The sequence below is a fragment of the Ictidomys tridecemlineatus genome, chromosome 1 (assembly GCF_052094955.1).
Source record: "Ictidomys tridecemlineatus isolate mIctTri1 chromosome 1, mIctTri1.hap1, whole genome shotgun sequence".
Taxonomy (NCBI): Eukaryota; Metazoa; Chordata; class Mammalia; order Rodentia; family Sciuridae; genus Ictidomys; species Ictidomys tridecemlineatus.
This window is the reverse complement of record NC_135477.1, coordinates 13,994,936-14,022,786: the sequence shown is the minus strand read 5'-3', so window position 1 is coordinate 14,022,786 and position 27,851 is coordinate 13,994,936. Positions and strand designations below refer to the sequence as shown.

Sequence of the window (27,851 nt, the reverse complement as noted above, 5' to 3'; positions counted from 1 at the left end):
CAGATCCTATAACATTTCAATTCTTTATCTTAGTTTTAGCATGATGTATGGACAAAATTTAAAAATGTCTTTCCTGTGAATTGCTTTAATCTTAGTGCTCATCACATAATCATTTTAAAATTGTTAAAGCTAATAATTATCACAAGATGAACAAGTAAATGAATTAGTGTATATAATGAAATATAATTATTAGAGTTCATGTTTTCAATGAATTAAAATTTTAAGAAAGTAGAATAACAAAAGTTCTATCTTTATGTCTATAGAATTTTAGCTGAAATAAAATGCACCAAAAGGTTAATTTCTTTTCTCTTTAGTATAAGATTATGGATGGCTTTTATTTTATTTTCTTACTGTTATACAGTTTCTAGAATGTCTGGTATTTGCAAAGTACTTTTGTAATCACAAAAAAGAATTAAAAATATAATTATTATGGTTATTCTGTTTTTTTTAATTATAAACATTAATTGTACAAATAGATTTTTGAGGAATTAGGATGAACTGTATGTTTTGATGTTTATTGCTAGAGATAAAGATTTAAAAATGTCTTTTCTGTGAATTTCTTTAATCTTATGTGTTCATCAATAATCATTTTAAAATTGTTAAAGGTAATAATTATTTTGCTAGTCTTCAATAGGCTACTAGTATTTAATGAGGATAATTTTTAAATATGGTGTATAATATATTTTCCATTAACTTTAGTTTTACAGGTTTTTAAAAGTGCATATGAGTACTCTATTTTTTTCCCCTGCAGACAGCCTTTTGATCGACTATCAGTTCACCTTCAGCTTGTTACAGGAAGATGATCGCCACCATACTGCCATAAACTTCATAGCAAACCCAGAACAGGTGAGGAAATGGTGTCTTTATAATATAATTATACTGGGATCAAGTGATACAACTTTTCTGTTTTTAATTGTGACTTTCCTCATTCTCAAAGTGTCAAATTTTAGGGATATTATAGAAAAAACTAATTCTATGAATTTTTTTCTTTTCATACAATTTAAGTGTCTTTTTAATCCAGAAAATTTGTATTTCATATTATTGCAAATGTTCCTATTTTTAAGTTATGTATTATTTGTATGTTTACTTTTATAACAATTTATGATCATAAACATTCAGTCAAAATCAGAGTAGTCTCTTTTGAAAGAGACTACAAATTTGAAAGCTACAAATCAAAGCATGATTTTAAAACGTATTTTTTCCCTTACACCATTCCATAGTTGTAGATTTTCATTGTCATTTTTCTAAATCCACTGGTTTTGCTGAGCTGTACAGTGCTCACTTCGTCAGTGATATAATTTTACAACCTTAGGAAGTTTAAATGTATGAAAATTTAATTATAAATTTTAATATAAACATATCAGTTTAAGGAAAGGATTTAAGTTTGTCATGAAATAACACATATATTAATATCCATTTGAGATTTTATAAGTTAAAAAGCCTAAGAAATAGAAATATCAACCATATAGCTTATTTCTGTGGAATTTTAAGTTTTGGAAACAAAAATAACTAATTTAAAAATGACTACATTATACATATACATTTTTATTTATATATTAATCCACATTATGTATTAGTATTCAAGAGGTGAAACATCTAAATATATTCTGAAAATTTTGAGCTCCTTTTCTTTAAAACCTGTCTGCCTCATCACTGTCCCAAAGTGGTTGGACCAACTGGAACCTCAAAAATATGAACCAAAATAAGCTTAATAAAGTGATTGTGTCAGATGTTTATAATAGTAAAGAATGTACTCTAACAAATGACCAAACCATCTTTAAAACATGCATAAAGAAGAACGTGTGCTGTATAACTTTTCTCTTTAGTAAGTACTTAAGTCCTCCTTCAGATTAGTGCCTTCAATAAGGCAAATACGTATTTTTCTCTAGGTACTGGGCAAACACCAATATCAAAAGTGTATATATGGTTTTTTTATCATGATATTTTAGAGGTTATGTCTTTGAATCATACATGTAAGCAAATACATATGTAGTTTAAAAATATCTTATTCATGTAATAGACCCAGCAAACAATAAATTTGAAATGAAAACAGTAAAAAATGTCATTAGAATTACTGATAAACTATATAATTTCTTAAAGTTTCCTTTTCTAGTTAAATAGGATTTTGCCTTCCCACAATAAAAGATTTATTCTGTTACTCCTTATTCCCTAGGGTTTTGTTGTTGTTTTTTGGTACTAATGATTAAACCTAGAGGGACTTTACCATTGAGCTATATCCCAGGCCATTTTATTTTTATTTTGAGACAGGGTCTCACTGAGTTGCTTAGGATCTTCCCAAGTTCCTGAGGCTGCCCTTGAACTTGGTGATCTTCTGGTCTCACACTCCTGAGTTGCTGGGATTACAAGTGTGAGCCACCACACCTAGCTATTCCCTAGGTTTAAGGAATTCTTGGAAATACATTTAAGGTTTTGATGTTTAAATAGTTTTTATAGATATTTTAAAGATATTTTATTTCAAATACAATCCTGTCTGCACTATATGTTTCTATAAAATACGTTAATAATGTCAGCAAGTATATTATCAATGTGTAGGTATTTAGAAGTCCATTTTAATCCATTGGCTGCTTTTTATTGTGGTAAATATATAAATTAATTTACCATTTTAACCACTCACTTTGTAGGTGTGCAGTTTTGTAGCATTAAATATAATTATAGGTCCAGGGATGTGGCTCAGCGGTAGAGGGCTCATCTAGCAATTTGAGGCCCTGGGTCGGATCTCAGCACCACATAAAATAAATAAAATAAAGGTATTGTGTCAAACTACAACTAAAAAAGAAAATATTAATATATATATATATATATAATCATAATGGGGCTGGGGTTGTGGCTCACTGGTAGAGCACTTGGCTAGTATATGTGAGGCACTGGGTTTGATTCTCAGGACTGCATATAAAGTAAAATAAATAAAGGTCCATCAATAACTAAAAAAAAAGAAATATAGTTATAATATACAGTCATTGCCATTATCCATTTCTAGAATCTTCTCATTTGTCTCTAATACAAAGTCTGTGTCTATTGTGAAATAATTCTGCATTCTTCCTCCCCCAGCTCCTAGTACCTTTATTGTACTTTCTGTCTCTGACTTTTCTTGTCCTAGGTATCTCATAATGAGATAATCATGCTGTATTTGACCCTTTGTATCTGCGTTATTGTACTTAATGTAATGTTTTTAGGATTCAAGAATGCTATAACAGAATCAGAGTTTCATTCTTTACCATTTCTTGATTGTTAATAGTAATTGCAAATATGTGGGGTGTTTTGAGTATATAAGAAATTTAAATCCAGTGAGATATTTGACTCAATAGTAATATTCCTCCCAATATCACCCATGATGTCATACATGCGTGATCAGATTGCTACAGTTTCAGTGTGTTCCTTTATCATCCCTAGTGCTTTAAGATGTCCCAGCTTTCACTTAAAAAATATATATGTATATATATTTTTTAATATATATGCATATATATATTAAATATATATATGCACATATATATGTGTGTGTGTATATATATATGTGTGTTTGTGTGTGTGTATATATATATTTGTATATATATAATATTTAGTTGTAGTTGGACACAATACCTTTATTTATTTATTTTTATGTGGTAATGAGAATAGAACGCAGGACCTTGCATGTGCTAGGTGAGCATTGTAGTGCCGAGCCACAACCCCAGCCCCAGGCTTTCACTTTTACTGTTTGCTATCTTGCCAGTTGAATCCAAGATCCCAGACACATGTTCTGATGCTAAACTATCATGAGAAGTGTCACAAGAATGCTTGGGACATCATTTTGTGTTAGTCATCTTTAATTAAGGATATATTCACCTGGGAATAATCTCTAATATTAATATCGGGTTATAGATCAAGGTTTCCTGCTTATTCTATAAAAAATAGTAACAAACAGCAGATGTCTTGGTTATTTTATTAATTTTCTTGCATTTTAACAACAGACTTAAGTTCAACCCATTGTTGACCACTTCTAGTCAGTCTTTCATATGAGCAGTTTCTTAAGTAGGTTTTTGAATCACATTATTGAACTCACCCACATTCTTAATGATGGATTTAATAATTTTCTGGGATAATCATAGAATTATATCTTTTGGAACAGCATTGAAAAAAAGCACCCTAAGTGGTTTTCATAGGGTTTCAGTTATGGTATATATTAATGCATCAAAAACTTTAATCTCAATATTACATGGTCCGTAATACCTATTTCAATAATACCTAAACTTGGAGTTTATAGAGGATGAACTGAAAATACAAGAGGTTTGTAGTTTTTTTTATCAATTGGAAATCTTTATAACCTTTACGACAAGTTATTTTCATGTTTAATTTTGCACATGATAATATGCAAACAATTACGAAGAGGGCTTCAAGAGAAAATAGGATTTACGCTTCCTAGGGACACATTGTTTCTAACATGTGTTGCTTTTATAAAAATAGCGATTATTTTTGAGTCATATCATTGAGAGTTTAAAAAATTCCACCCCTTTTAGATAGAGATTGATGAGCAAGTTCTCCTTCTTAATCCCCTGGTTCTCTGGCTGAAGATGAAGAAAAAGAGAAAGAAAATGAAGGCATTCTGTTTCCCCATATCTAATATTATCGATGACACCTACCTATCTTCATGATGGCTGGAGCCTTGCTTTTTTTTTTTCATCCTCCCTTCTTGAAAGAGGTCATTATATCTCCATTTTATTCAAAAGTCCAAGTCATAGTAGAGAAGATAAATGAAGAGCTTTAAATCTTACTCTGAATTTTTTTACAGACTTTTTTTTCATTTAAAAATCATGAATGACATCTATACCTATTCAGTTGAATATTTACATAATGTATGGTTTGAAAAATATAGCATAGACAAATATAAATTAGTAGACTAAATCATATGTATTTTGCTATGCTTTAAATGTTTTAACTTTTATATTTTCTTTCTTGTAGTCAAACAAAAATTTGGATATTTCAATTAATGCATCAAACAACTTTAATCTCAATATTACATGGTCCGTTGGCTCAACAGGTAAAAAAATTTTTGTGTTATTTCTCTTTCAGATAAGCTTCTATATTGAAGTTCTGTTCACTTAGCTAAATCAAATAAAAATTATATACTGTAGTCATATTGTGAGTATTGATAAAGATAATAAATAGCACCATGAATCAAACTTTGTTACCTTTTACCCTTATTCAATTAAAATTAGATGGCTAAAAATATACAGTTCTTAATTATTTTTAAATAGCTTGTTATAAAATGCTGTGATTTTAATTAATATAGATTAATGACTGAAGAGATTGAGATTTCAGTTATTCAGTTCACAATTGAAACTATGTTTAGTTATTAACCTTAATATTTACATAAAACAATGAAATTCTTCTATGTATGCTGATAAAAATAGTAACTAATCTACGGTTTTTAAGCTTAGAAATATACTTCTTGTCAGCTTTAGTGCTAAGAGGAAATCAAGAAAAGACTGCACAAAATGTCTTCCATAGTAAGGCTTTCAGTTGAAAATTCTGACTTTTGAAATGTGTTAACTATGAAAAAGTTTAAACTTCTATGTTAAATTGTGAAATTTTATGCTCATTTTTCACTACTTATGTAGGAGATGAATCCAAGAATATACATTTTAAAAATCCAAGAATATACATTTTAAGGTGATTTGCAATACTAAATTGAAAATTAATTCATTTACTTAGAATACTAATTCTAATTACTTCTAATATTTATTACTCTTGCTAAGATTGGTTGAAACACTTTGTTACATTCAGTTAACTTCACTGAATACTTATTGAGTGACCAATATGTGTTTAACTAATTGAGCATTTAGCTCATGTTTTAAATTATGGCCTTCTCCCAAAATATTTAAATTAGTGATGTTCAATTGGTGGTAAATCAAATAAATTGATGTTTTTTCATTTTTTAATTGGATTGAGACATGTGAAAATATGGTCCAATTTGTTTGGAAATCTCTGTGAAGTAGTAGTTAGTAGAAGAAGCTCAGTTTCTGGAGCCATATATGCCTGAATTCCAAAGAAGAATTTGCTGGTAGTAGCTAATAAATTTCGGGCTACTGCTTTAGACTTTCTGAGGTTCGGGTTTCAAATTGAAAAATAAAGATTATACTTATGGGATGCAATTTATTATTAGAAAAGAATATAAAATTTTGAAGTGAGTCTACTACATAGCATTTAATTAGTGGTAGTATTTTTTATTTCTTTAAGATTGATTGATTAATAGATTGTTAGATTGTAAAATCTTTTAAAGATTTACAGATCATTATTTCCTCTTTTATGTTATGAACTCAGGGGCACTTAACCACTGAACCACATCCCCAGTCCTTTTTTGTATTTTATTTAGAGACAGGATCTTAGTGAGTTGCTTAGCAATCCTTGCTAAGTTGCTGAGGCTGGCTTTAAACTCTTGATCCTCTTGCCTCAGTATGTGCCATTTTTTAAATTTTTTTAAGGTGGAGACCATTTTTTAAAAATTCTAATTTGTTATGTATGACAGTAGAATGCATCACAATTCATATTACACATATAGAGCAAAAGTAATATTGATACTAAATCTATTCCCATTAAATTTATGTTAAACTTTTCTACTTTGTCATTCAAAATTAAAAATATGAATGTATATTGGTAGTCTTTTTATAAGAACAATTATAAAATTAAATGTATTATATGTATATAAGTTAATAAAGATTTCTTTTTCCTAATATGACTTATATAAATTTGTTATTTATGTTTTAGCTGGAACAATATCTGGGGAAGAGACTCCTATAGTTTCCAAGACTAATATAAAGGAATACAGAGACAGTTTTTCCTATGAAAAATTTAACTTCAGAAGCAATCCTAACATTACATTCTATGTATATGTCAGCAACTTTTCCTGGCCCATTAAAATACAGGTAAGTGTTAAAGAGTATTTGTTTCAAATGATTACTGAATATTTTCATTATAAAAGAGTACTCTTTTTGTCCAAAATGAAGACATATTACTGACTTGAACAATACTAAAGGATATAAAAGATGGTTTGTACAATTCCACTTGAAATTATTAGCTATTTTTAGTAATTTATTTTTACTATAGCCTACTAAACATAATTTAATCTTTCATTAAAGATTTAAGGTGATCAGTATTGGTAGTTACTTCTTTAAGACCCACAACCACTCATAATTGATTTCTGCATCTGTACTGTGTTTCATATATTTCACTTTTATTATGGTTAGAGCTGGGCTATTGATAGGTTCCAATTTATTTCTAGGTAACATTTGGATGTTATTTCTGCCTAAAATAGTCAAGGATTGTGCTCCTACTCTGTGCTTTCATGAAAGAAATGTTGATATTGGAATTTGCCCATTCATTTATTTCTTTAAGATTGATTGATTATAGAGTGTTAGGTTGAAAAATCTTTTAAAGATTTACAGATCTTTTATGTTAATAATAGACAGCTTATTTCCTGTGACTAGAAGTACTTTCATGTTTCACTTGTGTTAATTTCTATGTGATTGGAGGGTAAATGATTTTTAAAATCACACATTTATGGAAAACATTTTTTCTGTAAATTTGATGTATCGCCTAAATAAAGGAAACTTAAATGTTCAGAAATTAGTGTAAATTACTATACAGTAAATTTAGTTATGGGAATTAATTTGAGAATTTTTTTCTAAATTATTAGTGATTGACTTAGATATTGATAGAAGAATATCAGAAATATTTCCATGAAATCTTTCAAAAACTTAACAACATTGAGGATGTATAATTTATTTTCTAGGATTCATACACAAATATCGATCAGATTTCAGTTATTCAGTTTATGATTGAAGGAAAGAAAGACTCATCTATAGAGATTACTGAGTAGTAATGACAATTGGTATGATTGTTTTAATTTTAATTTTTCCATAGTTTAATTTTGATCATGCAATTATACTTTAAATTATATATTTACTTTACAATATACATAGATATTTAATGGTTAGAAATTAACTTTGTAGATTGGGTTTTCTTTTAGAATATACTTATAATCTCTTTTTAGATCATACTAGAATTTTTATAATGAAATTTGAATACACCTTTCCAATATACAATATGGGAATATACAACATGGAAAATAATTTGGACAGCTATCATATGTAGAGCCCAATTCCTATTATTATTATAGTGTTTTGAGGAACAGAATAATATTACATTAGTGCTGAGGAATATAATAAAGCATGTAATGTTTATTTAAAGGCCTTAACAATCAAGCAATTATTATACATAAAATAGTAATATTATAATAAACAGTTTTAAAAATTAATTTTATGTTACTTGACCTTTTTTATCTCCTAAGTAGAATGAGTTATTCTGATTTTAAATATCTTCCTGGGAATATCTGAGGTGCAAAGGATCAAGTCTTCAGTTTCGTTGAATTTCAAATTTTAGTAAAACATTTAGATAAAGGAGTTCTATAAACTATTAGCACATAACCTATAATTTTAGAATTCCCATTCTTAGATTTTTCGAGTATTAAAAGCCTAAATCTGTAATTGAAAGTCAATAAATGTCAACACAATTAATCTTAGAAATGTACCAATTTTTCCATACTTCTTTTTTTTCACCTTTTTCTTTTTTTTAGAATTTAATAATGAATACTGACAGGTTCTCATATTAAAGCTCTGTAGAGTAGTCCTCAGAATATTGCCATGTAGTTTAATAACCTAGTATTAAAAATAATTCAAATATCTTTGTGAAAACATAAAGAGAATAGGCCTTTTATGTTTTTTCCCATTTTATCTTATTTGTGAGAAAACTGGAATGGTGTTTTTAATTTAGAATAATCAGATTCCACATGTTCTTTCCAATATCCTTTATATATATATATATATATATATATATATATATATATTTGTAGACGAACACAATACCTTTGTTTATTTATTTATTTGTATATGGTGCTGAGGATCGAACCCAGTGCCTCATACTTGCAAGATAAGCGCTCTGTCACTGAGCCACAATCCTAGTCCCTCCAATATTCTTGACTTGTTCATAACAGCAAAATAGAATGTGTCATAATATGTAACAGAATGTGAAATTTACATTATTTATTATGTTTATGTTTTAAGGACTATCTCATTTCACTTTTATATTTTAATGTTTATTATAAAAACATTCTTTTAAATTATATAGTCCTGAGGAATATAATAATATTATATTATGTCCTGGGGAATATAATAAAGCATGTAACTCTTACCATAGAGCTTGATGAACTTTTTACTTACCCCACATAATCAAGATATGGACGACTCAGGTATCCCAGAAGCCTCCCTCACACATTCATTGTGGGTCATTGTCCCTCCCGTAACTACCATTGTCCTTACAACCATGAATGACTTTTGTCTGATTTTCAACTTCACATGAATGGTACCATATAGTATGTACTGGGCTAGAAAGAAGGTTTATGACTTTCACTATTATATATGTGAAATCATTCATGTTATATGTATGGAATTCTACTTTTTAAAAATGTGTCTACAATAAGAATGAAATATATTTTTGTACACAAATATTAACTATTTAGAAATATGAGGGATAGATCCTTTTAAAATTTATATTTTTTTAATTTTTTATTTTTAGTAGTTGACATTTATTTTAATTTTATGTGGTGCTGAGAATGGATAATATGCACTAATAAACTATCCATTTTACATGTTGAAAAGGTATAGGAAAGTGCATATTACCCATAATTTCTCCCTCAAGAGTAATACATTACTAATCTCTTAATTGAAAAATTAATCCCAGATTCTTTCTGTAACAAAAATGAATTTGTATAGTAAATTGTTTTATCTTTGTAAGATGCCCAAATCACATATGACTAACACAAGGAAGGGAGATAAGTTATTAGCATAAGGTACAGTAAACAAAATGAAAGATAAGAATAAATCATCATGTTTGCAATAGGCAGAAAGCTGTCAGTTCCAGCAGTTTTCAGATATATGAATTGCTTAACATTCGTGACTGGGCATAGCTGCTCTAAGAAGTGAAGTTTCTTGGTCTCATCAGCACAACATACAATTAGTCACCATCTAAAATCTTAGTGAATGAGTTCACCTGACAAATGTAAGTCATCTCTCTAACCCACTGTACCAGGAAAATGAGAGGAAAAAGAAATTTACTTACAAAAGTCTTTTAGACTTCTATACTAGAAAGTATGGGATTAGGATTCCCTGCTCCAATAAGAAAAAGAAAAATTGAAGAAAGTTATTCCTGTTGAAGAAGGAGATATTTTCTTGTGACCAAAAATTACAAATATCCATTATCTTGAGTAATCTTAATAAAAGTATATCAATATATAGAGAGTAAGAATATTTTTCTGGAATTAATATTTGTTTATTTTTGGAAATTGTCCTAGGTTTGACTAGGAAAAATGCAATTGCTATTGAAAGTGAGAAAAGAGACTTACTGTTTTAAAGTATGCATTTAATTAATTTGGTACAAGGGAAATTGCATGCACAGTTTCCATCAATGCCCATCTATAATGTGATATTCTTATCTTGGTCCATAGGTCAAAATTGTTTTCTCAGTTTCCTTTTTTTACATTACAATTCTTAATACACATATATACCACAGTTTTTCTTATCTTTGTTTGTATATAAGGTATGTTGGCACCCAATACAAGTCTTCATACATGTACTTTGTATAATGATGACCATCACATCTCCATATGATCAATGTTATCCCAAAAAAGAAGTAACAGCAATAAAGCTAGAGTCATTTCAAGAGGCAAAATTATGCTTCAAGTTCTATGTACAATAATGGGGTAGTTTCCGGAAGGGTCCATAAGTTCAGGCTGCTTACCACACACCTCACTCTTCCTTCTAGGTACCTCTGTATTGTTTTACTTCACCTGCTGTATCATAAGCTCCTTAAGCATAGAGTCCATGTGACATACAGCTTCACATGTTCAGAAGCAACTGAACATATTTCATGTATTTGTTTAAGAGAAAGAATGATGACAGTCCACTATTAGTTGTGAGATCTTGAGTCCTATCCTCTGTATGTTGGTTTCCTCATTTGTAAAATGCTGACAGCTACAGCCTCCAATGCTGAAGATTAAATGAGATCATATATATGAGGTACTTAGCACATGGCCTGACACACTGAGTTCTCAATAAATGTCAGCTGTTTATTTTATTATCATGATTAACATTAAAATTTCAATAAGTACACAAGGTAGAGAGTTTCCTTGCTGACCAAAAGTGCAGTGGTAAATGAGGGTTAAATATGATCAATGTTATCCCATAAAAACAAAGTAACAGCAATAAAGCTAGAGACATTTCAACTGGCAAACAAATAAACAAAACCCAAAAAACAAACAAACAAAAAAAAACAAAGGTATATAGTTCCTATGATACCTTCAACTAAAATTCTCCATTTACAGTTAATATGACTGGAAGTTTTTTTTTTTTAAGTCTCAGTACTTTGATTTCTTCCTTTGTAAAATTAGAGATGATAATAGCGCCTGCCTTTACTAAATTTTCCTGCTGAGTAACATATTACCACAATTTTATCAATTGAAAACATTACCTTTTGTCTATTTCATAGTTTCTGTAGGTATGGAATCTGCATGAGAGGTACCTGAGTCCTCTGTTCATTGTTTCATAAGGCTTAAAGGATGGCATCAGTGAGGTTAGAATCTCCTTTGAAGCAGGAGGATGTGTTCCAAGCTCACTAGTTATTGGCAGGGTTTAGTTCCTTGGTTCTGTAGCACTGGGATCCTTTTTCTTGCTATCAACCAGGAGCTGCTCTTAGCTCCAAAAAGCTGTTGCCATGGGTCCCAACATGACGCTGAACTTCTTCAGGTTCACTGGTACAATCTCTTTTTACTTTACATCTCTCAGATCTATTGAAGTGAAGTTTGATACAATCAGAGGCATGACAATTCCATCATTTTTACTAGGAGTGCTTTTCCGTTGTATACTCTTGATTCCACTTACACTTAGAGGAGAAGAACTATACAGGAAATGTACGCCATGGGATGGATATCTTGAGGGCCATCTTAAAATTCTACCTATCACAATGTCATGGAATAGTTAGGCAGGTTAAAAAGGTAACACATGTAAAATAAAATGTATAGGAAGTCACTAAAATAAAATGTATAGGTTAGTCACTTTTTGCCATTTTGCCTTCAACTATTTCTTCCAGTCTATTTTCTTTGACATTCTGAGATTATTATTTGACTGATCACACTTCAATTTCTGTTTTCCATATCTTTTAGCTTTTCTTTTACATTTTGTTTCTTCTCTACCCCCCACCTCAACTGTTTATTTCTCTTCAGTCTTGTCTTCCAGTATGTTAATTTGTTATATTCATATATCAATTCATTCTATTCTTTGTTGTAAAAATATTTTTGTCTTTTCTTCTGTATTTCTCATATTTTCCCTTATGTTTCTTAGTAGATTTATGAGGATAACTTAAAATTCTTGGGAAAATTCTTGGTCCTAGGGAGACCGGTACTCTGAAAAGTAAAAGTAGAAGGCTCCAGTAACAGTGATTCAAAGCACTGGAATTTGAAAGCTGTAACTTTCATACTTATAGTTCAACTTAAGGCATAGTTTCACTCTAGAATTTTTTGTCTATCTATCTTTCTTAATCTTTGCCTTTAGATGTCGAATAACATTTCAGAGAACATGCTTTATTTCAATACATTATAAGCATATAGAAGATACTCAGTACTGGTTGCCATGTATTAATAGGGACATTGACAAATTGAAATGCATCCAGAAAAGGTAAACTGTATCAGGGAATAATATCATAAGAAGATTGACGAAATTAGAATTTTTACATAGAATAGAGTTTTAATTCTTTATATGTATCTGTAGAGAGTGGGATCAAAGTTAGCCAATAGATATTATTGAGAAATAGATTGCAATCTGAGACAGAATTTCTAGTGGATAGAGCTGTCCAAAAGAATGACAGGTTTAATAATGAGCTCTGCCTTAAAAATGTTTGAGTACAGGTTTTATTACAGCCAGAGATACTGTAGAGATGACATATGGTAATTATTAGAATACTTATGAAACCTGTTATGCATTTGGTTGGTGAGTTTTCTTGTTAGAGACTTTGGAGTTACTGTCACTTTCTGACTTTGTTTTAGGTAGGCAGTAGATTTCTGAAAAAGTCAGAGCTGATAATATATAGTTTAAATGCTATTTGTATGTAAAACAGTCATTTAAGCTTCTTTTGGAAATGGGTGGATTGTATATTAAAATATTAAGGTATTAATGAATATTAGAATTACACATATAGGGGTTGGGTTGTGGCTCAGCAGTAGAGTGCTCGCCTAGAACGTGTGAGGCAGTTCGGTCCTCAACACCACATAAAAATAAACAAACAAATAATAAATAAATATATTGTATCCAAAAAGTAATTAAATATTATAAAAAATTACACATATAATATGTATGCATGCAAAAATATTAAAATTTTAATAGCCTTAGAGTTAGGGTAATCAAAAATAGCTGGAAAATTGTTTAACATAGTCTGTTCATACAGTAAAGATCTTGACTTAAATTTTAGTTGTAATAGTTTTTTTAATAAAATAGATTTTATCAAAGCTGTGCTATCAACTATATTTTTACTTCTTACTTGCCTCCTGTCTTTTTCATCAAAAATACCTTTAAATTTTTTATTTTATTTTTATGAATTAATATTCAAGAAATATTTCAGTGTCAACTACATTTTATACAGGCAGTTTTTAGGGTATAAAAACTGCATGTGGGTGAAGTTTGTGATGATCACTGCTAAATTGAAAGGGTGAAGTTTGTCTTTTTATTCTAATAGCATTGCTCTTTAAAAATCTACTGGCTCTTTTTTTTCATGTTTATGAAGTCTAAGCAATAAACATTTTAGTTGAGTTTTTACTTTTTCTAAGTGTCATATGAAGTTTTTTATGACTGAATTGTGATTTTTTTCTTTTAGTTCCGGTTCCTGAGTTATATATGTTATAATTGTTCAGTTCCTATAAATCTATCAGCTTTATCCTTACTAATGGAGGTCTAGAAATCAAGAAAAGGGTTGTGTTTCATGTCAAATACATAATGTGTCTACCAGAGTAGGCAATTTTAAGTAGGTGACTATTTTTACATAGTTTATTTAGTCATGGAGACTTTAATTTAGTTATGGAGATCCTCTGCCATTTTAATGTAATTTTTCACTTAAACCTTTTTTTTTGAAAGCTGTTTTAATTTCATGAAAATAATTTTAATTTGAAGCAAATTTTCTTCATTGTCCTCTATAAAGCTTTTTATATAGCCAGAACTGGAGATTGAAATATTCTTAACAAATTTTAGTGACTATGAAACCCATAGCAGTGCTATAATAATAAATGTGCCAATAATCTGGTAATTAGATAGGAAAAAAAATCTTTTTCTTTTGGAGTGCTGGGAATCATGCTACTGAATTGATTATCATGAGTTTTTAAAGTGAGATTTTATTTTGGTAACACTCTTTATGACTTATAATGCCATGCAAGTGAATCTTAACAATAAAAAAGAAAATATATATTACTATAGCTGCTATGATAATAACTTTAAAATCTGAAAGTGCATTGAACTTAAGTACTTTGTATTCCCCAACAATAATGCTGCTCATCAACATTTATACATCACAGTTTAAATTAAATTTAATTAGATTGGATCTAAATTACCTGTTTCTGAGAAAATGAGATTTGGTAATTCACTATTAAGTCAATCTGCAAACTGATGTCATAATTTAGATTTGATTTTTTATGATCCTAAGAATCTTTCTTTAATTTGCAATTCTGATTTTCACTCTAGACTAGTGAAATCCCCTTGCTAATAATGGTTAAGTTATGCAGAAGAAAATAGACAACTGAATCTTAATCCTGATGTCTGTACACTTTTATCATGAATGTATTAGCAGTTTGAACATAGACAATTAATCATTTGAACACAAAATAAAATTGTACACTATTGGTTAAGAAGGTATTGAAGTAAAGACATAGTTTATCATATGTGTATTGTTTGAAATTTTCAGTAAGGGTTATCATTAAATTTGGGGCTAATGCTCTTAATCTTTTTTTATATGACTCCATAACTCATTAGTTACAATAACTAGTTGCAACTAATAAATATATTATTATTAATTATTGTTGTTTTGTTGCTATCTTTCAAATTTTAATAAGCTGAAGGAATTTATCATATATGTTTTTAAATATGCCTTTTCATTTTCTTTTAAACTTTAAATCTTTTTCATGCTATAAGTTCAAAAACTAGTAGTAAAAGTTATATTAACTACGCTTATTGATATAAGTACTCAAATAGGTAGAAAGAGATGAAATTTAGTGAAGCTTCAAGATAAAACTGGATTTATTAGGTATAAATGATCTGGAGATTCCTAGAAGGAAGACAACTCAAGTTTAAATTGTAAGGGCCGAGTTGAGCAGTATAAAGAGATCATATTGCTCACAAAGCTGAAAATTTTGGGGCTGGATTGTGACTTAGCAGTAGAGCATTTGCCTAACACATACAAGGTGCTGGAGTCTGATCCTCAGCACCACATAAACATAAATAAATAAAATAAAGGTATTGTGTTCAACTACAATTTTTAAAAAGTTGAAAATTTTATATCTGGCTTTACAGAAAATGTTAGTTGACTCCTTATCTAAAATACCATCATCTAATGCCATTCTTCTTTTTTTTAAAAATAAGCATGTCCCAACTATTGTTTTAAACTTTATTTTGTTTATTTATTTTATGTGGTGCTGAGGGTCAAACCTAGTGCTTCACATGTGCAAGGCAAGTGCTCTACCACTGAGTCAAAACCCTAACCCCAACCCCTCTAATGCTGTTTTTTATTAGCAATGTTTGAATTAGGTAAGATTGCATAAGTGTAAAATGTGTTTTCTAAAGAAAATGTCTTATGAAGAATATTTTCAAAAGAAAATGTTTCATGAAGACTGTTTTCAATTTTTTCATTTGAAAAAATTGTTTGCTAAGAATTTCCATTTCATAATTTAAAAAATAAATTAATTTTTGGCAAAGGATTAATATATTACATTTTGAATTCAAATGTGAGCTTCTGCATACCTTTGAAAATTTATCAATGTCCATGATCTGTGATGACAGTTTCTTTAAAAGAGTGGATCAATGAGATGTTAATATACAATGACAGCATATAGCATGTATTTCAGCTGTCAACAGTTAATAAATAAACTTGATACTTAAGATTGTACTTACATTCTGGAGTCTTGTTTATGTTGCTATATAATGTTACTGGATTCCATAAATAAAAATTCAGTGGAAAAGCAAATTACTCCATGTTAATTTCCAGTAAGGGAATAGCTGCATCTTATGAGTCAGACATGTGATTTATTTCACATGCCTTCATAAATCAGCAATAATCTAGAAAATGAAAGTCTACTTTTTGAATCAAATATATAAAAACACTTGGCTTTTAAAAAATTTTCATATTGATACCAGGGATTGAATCCAGGGGCTCTTAACTACTGAGCTACATCCATAGCCCTTTTTAATATTTTATGTAGAGACAGGGTCTTACTGAGTTGCTTAGGGCCTTGCTGAAGTGCTGAGGCTGGCTTTAAACTTGCAGTCCTCCAGCCTCAGCCACTCAGGCTGCTGGGATTACACGTGTGCGTCACTGCACCAGAGACATCTTGCTTGAATTTTTAAGCAGTTTTAGGAAATTACAATGATATTTTTCATAATTATTAGAGATAAAACTAATGTAAGTTATCACTGCTTATTTTTTATTTTATTTTATTTTATTATTATTTTTTTTAATTCTCAGAATACCTTTTTTGTTCTAGTCACTTAGTGCAATTAACTTTGGCTTATCACCAAATATACTTAAGATAAATTGATATATCAGTAACATGGAAAATTAATACAAATACCCATATACCACATTAATTATGGTACAATTAGAGTCCTATTTTTACATATTGTAACTCCAGTGTGTTATTACTTTAGATTTATCAATTTTATCACACTTCATTTTCATGAAATCTTCTTGGTAGAATAAATTATACAGCCTATTTCATGTTTATGTTGTTTCAGTTTAGCTAGTTGGAACTGTATCTTACAGCTTAATACAAATATTATTAATTATATATCAGCCTATTCTTTATTTTTGATTTTGAAGCATTTTATATACTAGGTCAATTTTTGTGGAATTTGAATAAATAAAAGTAAATATTTATGTTTTGTTGACAAACTAAAAAGTAACGATATCACATTTCCTCATGTCTACAGATGGTGAGAAATTGTATTCCTGTTGTCAAGATATAGAGCTTTGTATATATCCATAAGATGTATCTTATTTAAACATTTGTTTAGGGTTTGGGTGTCTTCTGATTTATTTTTGCAACCCCAGTCTGTCTTACTAAGAATGTTTTGTTAACTTCTCCTTTAATGGCATCTTCTATGTTTTCTCTCCTCCCATAGATTTTTTTTCATAAAGTGTTAATGCTTTGTCAGCAATAGTACATATTACAATAGTGTACATTTGTATGTACACTGTATAAACATTTTATCTTTTTTTAATATGAAAGGGTGGTGAACTTTCCTTAAATGCTTTTTCTGCATCTTAGGAAATGATCACATGCTTTTTTTTTTCTCTTCATCTGTTAATGTGGTGTATCATATTTTATTGATTTTTGTATGTTGAGCCATCAGTGCACCCCAAGGATAAATTCTGGTTGATCTTGGCCTGTTATCTTTTTAATGTATTTTCAAATATGATTTATTGGTATTTGTTGAAGATTTTCCCATTTATGTTAATCCCGGATATTTGCCTGAAATTTTCTTATAGTGCATTTGGCTAGCTTTGATACTATGGTCATGCTGGTTTTATAAATGTTTCTTAAGTATTCCCTTCTCTGATTTTTTTTAAAGAGAAGCATTGCTATTAATTCTTTAAATATTTGGTAGAATTTATCAGTAAAGCCATCTGGTCCTATACTTTTGTTTAATGGGAGGTATTTCATTTCTGATTTAATCTCCTTAATTCTTATAGGTTTGTTCCTAGTTTTTATTTCTTCATAATTCAAAATTGGTAGAATTTATGTTTCTGGGAATTTACCTTCTAGGCTAACTTGTTGGTATACAATTGTTGTGAATAGTCTCATGATCTATGTTTTTCTGTCATATCAATTATAATTAGCTACTCTTTTGTATCTGATTTTATCTTTTTGAATCTTTTTTCATAGTTTTGCAGAGTTTATCAGTTTCATTTATCTTTTCTTTTTTTATTGGTTGTTCACAACATTACAAAGCTCTTGACATATCATATTTCATACATTAGATTGAAGTGGGTTATGAACTTCTAATTTTACCCCAAATGCAGATTGCAGAATCACGTCGGTTACGCATCCACAATTTTACATAATGCCCTATTAGTAATTGTTGTATTCTGCTATCTTTCCTATCCCCTACTATCTCCCTCCCCTTCTCTCACATCTTCTCTCTCTACCCCATCTACTGTAATTCATTTCTCTCCTTGTTTATTTTCCCATTCCCCTCACAACCTCTTATATGTAATTTTGTATAGCAATGAGGGTCTCCCTTCATTTCCATGCAATTTTCCTTTTCTCTCCCTTTCCCACCCATCTCATGTCTCTGTTTAATGTTAATCTTTTCTTCCTGCTCTTCCTCCCTGCTCTGTTCATAGTTGTTCTCATTATATCAAATAAGACATTTGGTATTTGTTTTTTAGGGATTGGCTAGCTTCACTAAGCATAATCTGCTCTAGTGCCATCCATTTCCCTGCAAATTCCATGATTTTGTCATTTTAAGTGCTGTGTAATATTCCATGGTGTATAAATGCCACTTTTTTTATCCATTCATCTATTGAAGGGCATCTGGGTTGGTTCCACAGTCTAGCTATAGTGAATTGTGCTGCTAAGAACATCGATGTGGCAGTATACCCTGTAGCATGCTCTTTTAAGGTCTTCAGGGAATAGTCCGAGAAGGGCAATAGCAGGGTCAAAAGGTGGTTCCATTCCCAGCTTTCCCAGGAGTCTCCATACTGCTTTCCAAATTGGCCGCACCAATTTGCAGTCCCACCAGCAATGTACAAGTGTACCCTTTTCTCCACAACCTCGCCAGCACTTGTTGTTGTTTGACTTCATAGTGGCTACCAATCTTACTGGAGTGTCATTTATCTTTTCAAAAAAACTATCTATTAGTTTCATAGAACTTTTCCATTCATATTCTAATATCTATCTCATTTACTTTTGCTCTGATCTTTGTTATTTCCTTACTTATTCTAAATTTGGGGTTAGCATCTACCTCCCCCCCACCCCAGGTTTCTTCAAGTGTAAAGTTTGGTTATTTATTTGAGATAGTTCTCCTTTTTTTTTTTTTAAACAAAGGCATTTATTACTATAAGCTCCTTCTTAGAATTGCTTTTGCTGTATCCCATAAGCTTTGATATGTTGGTTTCCATTTTCATTTGTCTTCAGATATTTTTAAATTTCACTCTTGACTTCTTTTTTACTCATTGGATGTCCAGAATGTTTTGTTCAATTTCCACATATTTATATAGTTTTCAAGTGTTTTTCAGTTATTGGATTCTAGTTTTATATCATTGTTGGATTGAATTTATAGCCTGATACATGCTAAGCAAACACACTCTAGCCACAATCATAGTCCAGTGGGTCCGCTTAAACCAAATTTTGACTTCTGCCCATAGCCTGTGGTGGAAATGAGAGCACCCTAGTTCAGGAGTTAACATTAGGCTTATATTTCACCTCTAATTGCTCATCTGTCTTCAGCATAATTTCATACTCTGTCAAAGCTGGAAAACACCTTAGTTTTCTGTTTTGAAGTCTGAGTTCCTAGACTGGACATTTTTTGGAATGATTTGAATTCTTAGATTACTGCAAATGTGCTCAAGCAAATTTCTAGTATGTATATACAGTGATTGGGAGGTGGTTAGGGAGAAGATAGCTATCGTTAGAATTATCCCCATAAAGTGTTATCTCCGAAAAATTTTTCAGTGGAGAAATCAGCTTTGAAAAAATTCTATAATTCAGACCCTCACAATGAATCAGAGGCACTATTCTACTCATATGTAAAACCAAAATTTCACTATTTAGAAGGTTTTATTACATTTTGTTATTTAGACTATTTGTATGGATCTGTAATCATAGCCAGAATAAATATAATAGTGGCATAATTTTTAAAAATCAGCAGGAACTTTAAATTATTAGTGAATGAAAACTTATAAATAATTTTCGCAAAGAGCAAAATGCTTTTTTATTAAATTGATAATAAATCTGGATTTGAACAGGAATCAGCAGCATCTTTTTCTATTTTGCACATTGGACTCAACTTAATATTTTATTCAATAATTTAAGAAAATACATTAAATACTATGTAATAGTAATATGTATACCTGGTATTGTTGATCAATTTAAGTTTTATCTCCTTTGTTCATTATATTTCCCTTGCTAAAATATTCTGATGTAAAGGGACTACTATAGACCACAGGTGAAAAGATTTTCAAAAGTACAAATAAATTCCTGTAAGGTGTAAGGTTTTCAGTTAAATCAAATAACCATATGATTTTATGACTTTTTTAAATCTGAAAAGCAATGATCCTTCAACTTGGGTTTAAAAATTTATCATCTTTGATAATGAAACAGTAGTAATTTGATGGCCTTGTTTTTATATAGTTTAAAAATGGAAATCTATTTGTATAGGAGCAAAAACTTCATGGCAATTGTGGGAAACCTATAAAATTATCTCTATAAACTCTTTCTTTAAAAAATCCCTTCCTATATTTCTGTTTTATTAGTCTAGGTTTAATACAGAGAATAATGAGCTAATTTAAAAATATTATTTTATAAATGTGTTATATATTAAATATGTAAATATAAATATAAAATATAAATGCAAATAAGTGTGGTAATTATATTTAATAATTTCATTAATTTAATTAAATGCAATGAATTAAATATAAATATATAAATGCAAAATATTTATAAATTAAAACTTTATATACTTTTTATATGCCTTTGTTTCCTCATCTAGCAAATATACTTACAATTAATTAATATAGAATATCATGAGGATAATTAATGTGTGAAAAGCACTTGCACAGGGCAGTACCAGGCACCTCATAAGTGCCACCTCTGTTCAACAGTGCTGAGACAAGCGTGTGGTATAGAGAATACAGGATAAGGGGCAGCCATGGATCAGACCCAGAACTGGCATGGAATGAGTATTGGGTAGTTGTAACCCAAGAGAAGGACGTTTGAGGGCAACAAGGAACAGTTTGTGCCAGACAAGTCCAGAGTCTTGGTAATGAGTGTCACACTTTGGGAAATGCCAAATTCTTTTCTGATCAGCTGTTGTGTCACTGCTCTAGAGGAAGTGGCAAAGATCAGTTTTTAAAAACTATTATATAATATGTTAAGGAGTTTGGACTCTAAACTAAAAGTGATGGGGAAACACTGCGGAAATTTAGGCAAGGGTACAAAGTGTGAGCAGAACTATAGAAACCTTTCAGTTCAGAAAAGAGCAATTTTGTCAGCTGTGTGAGGAATTACCAGAAGGTCATAAGATTGTAAAGCAAGGAGTACAGATAAGCTTCTGTATTAAATCAGGAGTTAGGTTATTAAGTGTCTTCTTTAAAGTGTTTCTTTGCTTTAAGAAAAAAAAATAATGAAGCCATTACATTTTGTGAACTATATTCAAGGATTATAATCAGAGTAATTTGTGTAATATTTATGGAGAATTGACTATTATGTTTATTCCTCTTGTTTGAATTCAGAAAAATGTTTTATTCTATTTCTTAAAAACTATCCTTTTTAGCCAAGCATTTTGGCACGTGCCTGTAATCCCTGCAGCTCTGGAGGCTGAGGCAGGAGGACCGTGAGTTCAAAGGCACCCTCAGCAATTTAGCAAGGCACTATGCAACTCACAGAGACCCTGTCTCTAAATAAAATATTAAAAAGGGCTGGGGATGTGGCTGAGTCATTAAACACCCTTTATTTCAATCCCTGGTACCCAAACCAAGACTAAACCAAAAAAAAAAAAAAAAAAATTATCCTTTTAAAACTATTCATTTTCTCTTCTCCTTCTCCTTCTTCTTCTTCTTCTTCTTTTTTTTTTCCTTTTTGGTACTCAGGATAGAACCCCTAGTACTTAACCACTGAGCAATATCCCTACCCCTTTTTAATTTCTTTTTTATTTTGAGAAGAGTCTGGCTAATTGCTTAGGCCTTGCTCATATGCTGAGGCAGGTCTTGAACTTGCAATCCTCCTTAGTCTCCTGAGTTGCTGGGATTACAGGCATGTACCACCACTCCCAGCTATCTTCTTCCATATTTTTGAATTATTACTTTAACATAAATTATAATATTATAACAAAGTAGTGTTAATTATATGTAGAGAGTTTATGCTTACTTTGAAAATTTAAGCTTCAGTGTGCTTAAGTTTATTTTTAAAAAAGAATAAAGAAGAATACAACCTGATGAGATTGTCAGTTGCTTGCCTAAAACCTAACCCAGTTCCCTTTAAGACCTCAATAGTTGACTCATCTCCATTATGTAACAGTGCTTTTCTGTCAGCATTTTGGAGAACTATAATTCAAACAGTGTTGAAAGAACCTTTCTTTTATCTTCAGTTTCTTAGATGAACTTGAAAATTTAAAACATTCTTTCATATTATATTTTCATTTTTGTTTATCTCACATTTTATATGAGAGTTTATTATGTATGGCAGGTTGGCATTTTTCACAAACGTATCAATTTGTCCTTCATAAAATAAAAACTTTTTTCCTTTTACAATTCTGACATTTTGTGGTAAATATCAAGCTATTAATCTACCACACCATCCAAGCATACTACATATGTATAACTTTTTTTCATCAAATAATAAAATTCAAAATGTTGATCATCATTATTAATTCATGAAAATATAGCATGTTCTACATTCAGCTTTTAGATTTCAGATATGTTTTCGATATAATCTTGCATTTAGGTTCAAATGGAAAAATATATAATTATGAATGTTACTGTAGTTTCAGCTGAGTTTTTAGTCTGTTACCTTATTAATTTGGAGGGGCTTTTTAAACAATTGGAGAAAGTTATGATATTGTAAAATTTTATAGTCTCTTGATTTTTGTTTATATGTCTTTGCATAATGCCTGGATGATTTGAGTGCAATCATTCCAGAATAGAAAATGTTAAGATGCATTCATAATTCCTAAATTTTTGAAACTAATCTTAAAAGCTACTTGTATAAATATGTCATGTTTTTCACGGAAATGATCACAGAGTCAAAATGAAAAGTACATTGTTTTTAATTTAAAGTGGATTTTAAATTTATTTTTCATTATTAATGTTAATTTTTATTCTAATTTGTTATATATTATATGATTCAACTTATATCACACATATAGAGAACAATTTTTCATGTCTCTGATTTTTAAAACTGATTTTTAAAAATTTATTTTTATTTTTTTGTAGAGAATCTTGTTCTAATTATGGTATTGGTCAATACAAATCTTTCTTATTAGATACTTATAGATTTTAGAGTTAGAAATAGTCCATATCCTGAGAATATATCCTCAGGGAAACTACATATTTAGCATGTTGTTGTTGTTATTGATTTGTCAAATGTAGTTAGCTAAATAACCATTCTTTTTTTAAAAAAAAAATTAAACATTTATTTTTCTGTTTTTTAATTAATTTATTTATTCTAGTTTGTTATATGATAGTAGAAAGCATTTCAATTCATAGCAAGCATACAGCACACAATTTTTCATGTCTCTGGTTATACACAAAGTAGAGTCACACCATTACTGTCTTCATACATATACTTAGGCTACCATTTCACTGTCTTTTCTACCCCTATTCCCCCTCCTCTTCCCTTCTTCCCCATTGCCACATCTAAATTTCCTCCATTTCTCCCATGCTCCCCACCCATCCCCATTATGGATCATCATCCACATATCAGAGAAAATATTGGGCCTTTGTTTTTTGGGGATTGGCTTATTTTACTTAGCATAATATTCTCCAACTCAATCCATTTACCTGCAAATGCCATGATTTTATTCTCTTTTAATGCTGCCTAATATCCGATTGTATATATATATACCACATTATTTTTAATTCATTCATCTACTGAAGGAATCTAGGTTGGTTCCACAATTTAGCTATTGTGAGTCATGCTGCTATAAACATTGATGTGGCTGTGTCTCTGCAGTAGGCTGTTCTTAAGTCCTTAGAGTATAAATATAGGAGTGGGATAACTGGGTCAAATGATGGTTCCATTCCAAATTTTCCAAGGAATCTCCATACTGCTTTCCAGATTGGTTGCACCAATTTCCAATCCCACCAGCAATGTATGAGTGTGCCTTTTCCCCCACATCCTTGCCAACACTTATTTTTGTTTGTATTCTTAATAGCTGCCATTCTGACTGGAGTGAGATGAAATCACAGAGTAGTTTTGATTTTCATTTCTCTAATTGCTAGAGAGATGAACATTTTTTCATAAATTTGTTGATTGTATATCATCTTTTGAGAAGTGTCTATTCAGGTCCTTGACCCATTTATTCATTGGGTTATTAGGGTTTTTTTGTGTGTGTTAAGATTTTTGAGTTCTTTATATACCCTAGAGATTAGTGCTCTATCTGATGTGCATGTGGTAAAAATATGCTCCCATTCTGTAGGCTCTCTATTCACCTCACTGATTATTTCTTTGGCTGAGAAGAAGCTTTTTAGCTTGAATCCATCCCATTTATTGATTCTTAATTTTATTTCTTGAGCTATAGGAGTCTTGTTAAGGAAGTCATGGCCTAATCCAACATGATGAGGATTTGGTCCTACTTTTTCTTGATTTATGCATAGGATCTTTGGTCTAATTCCTAGGTCCTTGGTCCACTTTGAGTTAAGTTTATGGATGGTGAGAGATAAGGTTTTATGATGCAGTAATTCACTTGCAGGTCAGCATGGGAAAAGAAAGAAGAAGAAGAAGCAGAGCAAGCGAAGCAGCAGCAGAAAAAAAAAGTCCTTTATTGTGTACAAGCAATCTTTTTATAGTATTGTGAACAAAGAAGGCAGCCTTCCAACATCAATAAATCAGGTCTTTCAGCTAATTAAACATAGCATACAGAAGTTTTACTTTCTAATCAGAAGTGACCTGCTTCTCATGGCTAATCTATTCTCGGCTCGGAGTATGTTGAGCTCTGCTCTTTGTTAAGAACAGATAATAAAATTTTTCTCAGCGCCCTCCTAGCCCACTTGGCAGAACATCCCGTTTGCAGGCAAGTCCTCCCAAGGACAGCAGACACCTCGTTTTCAAGCATGTCCGCTGTTACTTATCTATACCTTGACAGAATATCCCGTTTGCAGGCAGACTCCATCAAGGACAGTAATAGTAACGCAGTTACATCTGATTCTCTACAGTTTTAATTTCATTTTGCTGAATATGCATTTCCAGTTTTCCCAGCACCACTTGTTGAATAGGCTATCTTTTCTCTAATGTTTTTGATGTCTTTGTCTAATATGAGATAACTGTATTTGTGAGAGTTTGTCTCTGTGTCCTCCATTCTGTATTATTGGTCTATGAGTCTCTTTTGGTGCCAATACCATGATATTTTTGTTACTATATCTTTGTAGTATAGTTTAAGGTCTAGTATAGTGATGCCACCAGCTTCACTCTTCTTGCTAAGGATTGTTTTGGCTATTCTGGGTCTCTTAAATTTCCAGATGAAGTTCATGAGTGCATTTTTTTATTTCTATGAGGAATATCATTGGGATTCTGATTGGGATTGCATTAAATCTGTATAGTGCTTTTGGTAGTATGGTCAATTTGACAATATTAATTCTGCCTATTCAAAAACAAGATAGATCTTCCCATTTTCTAAGGTCTTTTAAAATTCTTTCTTTAGCATTCTGTAGTTTTCACTGTAGAGGTTTTTTACCTCTTTCATTATGTTGATTCCCAAGTATTTAATTTTTTTAGGCTATTGTAAATGGTGTAGTTTTCCTAGTTTGTCTTTTAGAGGTTTTCTCACTGATGTACAGAAATGTCTTTGATTTTTAGGTGTTGTTTTTATATCCTACTACTTTGCTTGATTTATTTATTAGTTTTAGAAGTTTTCTGGTAGAACTTGTTGGCTCTTCTAGGTATAGAATCATCGTCAGCAAATAGTGCTAATTTAATTTCTTCTTTTCCTATGCATATCTCTTTAATTTATTTCATCTCTCTAATTTCTCTGGGTAGACTTTCAAGAGCTATGTTAAATAGAAGTGATAAAAGAGTGCATCCCTGTCTTGTTCCAGTTTTTAGAGGGAGTGCTTTCAATTTATGTCCATTTAGAATGATGTTGGACTGGGGCTTAGCATAGACCTCTATGATGTTGAGATATGTTCCTGTTATCCCTAGTTTTTCTAATGCTTTGAAAAGGGGGTGCTGTATTTTGTCAAATCCCTTTTCTGCATCTATTGAGATGATCATATGATTCTTATCTTTAAGTCTGTTGATGTGATGAATTATATTTATTCATTTCCATATATTGAACTAATCTTGTATCTCTGAGATGAACCCCACTTGATTGTGGTACACCATTTTTTGATATTTTTTGTATTTGATTTGCCAGAACTTTATTGAGAACTTTTTGTATCTATGATCATTAATATATTTGTTTCAAGTTTTCTTTGATGTGTTTTTGTCTGGTTTTAGAATCTGGGAGATGTTGGCCTTATAGAATGAGTTGGGAAGTGCTGCCTCTTTTTCAATTTCCTGAAATAAATTGAAGAGTATTAATATTATTTCTTCTTTAGAGGTCTGGTAGAACTCAGCTGTGTGGCTGTGTTTCCATCCGTTCTGGGCTTTTCTTGGTTGGTAGGCTTCTGATAGCATCTTCTATTTCATCAGTTGAAATTGATCTGTTTAAATTGTGTATATCCTCCTGATTCCATTTGGGCAAATCATATGACTCTAGAAATTTGTCAATGCCTTTGATAGTTTCTATTTATTGAAGTACAAGTTTTCAAAACAATTTCTAATTACCTTCTGTGTTTCTGTAGTGTCTGTCATGATATTTCCTTTCTTATCATGTGTGTTAGTAATTTATGTTTTCTCTCTCCTTCTCTTCATTAGCATGGTAAGCATTTATCACTTTTATTTATTTTTGTCAAGGAACCAACTTTTTGTTCTTTCAGTTTTTTTAGTTGTTTCTTTTGTTTCAATTTCATTGATTTCATCTCTGATTTTAATTACTTCCTGTCTTCTACTGCTTTTGGTGTTGATTTGTTCTTCTTTTTCTAGGGCTTTGAGATGTAATGTTAGGTCATTTATTTGTTGACTTTTTCTTCTTTTAAGGAATGAACTCCATTAATGAACTTTCCTCTTAGAACTGCCTTCATAGTGTCCCAGAGATTTTTATATGTTGTATCAGTGTTCTCATTTACCCCTTTTATTTCTCATTCCTTTTTTTAATTTAATTGATTTTATTTTTTAAAATACACAACTGCGGAATGCATTACAATTCTTATTATACATATAGAACACAGTTTTTCATATCTTTGTATATAAAGTATGTTCGTGCCAATTCATGTCTTTATACATGTACTTTTTTTTGCATTACAATTCTTATTACACCTATATACCACAATTTTACATATATCTGCTTATAAAGTATGAATTTGTTAATCTCCTTGATGTCTTTTGCAACCCATTCTTCATTCAACAGTGTATTATTTAGTCTCCAGGTATTTTTGTAAATTTTATTTTTCATTTTATCATCTATTTTTAATTTTATTCCATTATGATCTAATAGAATCTCAATTTTTTATATTTGCTA

The 27,851-nt window shown here is 30.4% G+C and overlaps 1 protein-coding gene across 11 annotated transcripts in view; it reads left to right on the top strand.

Moving 5' to 3' along the window:
* Positions 1-27,851, top strand: part of Atrnl1 (attractin like 1) — a 694,372-nt gene that overhangs the window by 261,072 nt on the left and 405,449 nt on the right. For all 11 annotated transcript variants that reach the window (XR_013437181.1, XR_013437180.1, XM_078044839.1 and 8 more), the window contains exons 22-24: positions 752-846; positions 4,957-5,035; positions 6,763-6,920. Coding sequence is in view for 9 of the 11 variants with exons in the window: in XM_078044839.1 (XP_077900965.1) it covers positions 752-846; positions 4,957-5,035; positions 6,763-6,920 (332 nt within the window). In the remaining 2 variants the exon portion in view is untranslated. The remainder of the gene's footprint in view (positions 1-751; positions 847-4,956; positions 5,036-6,762; positions 6,921-27,851) is intronic.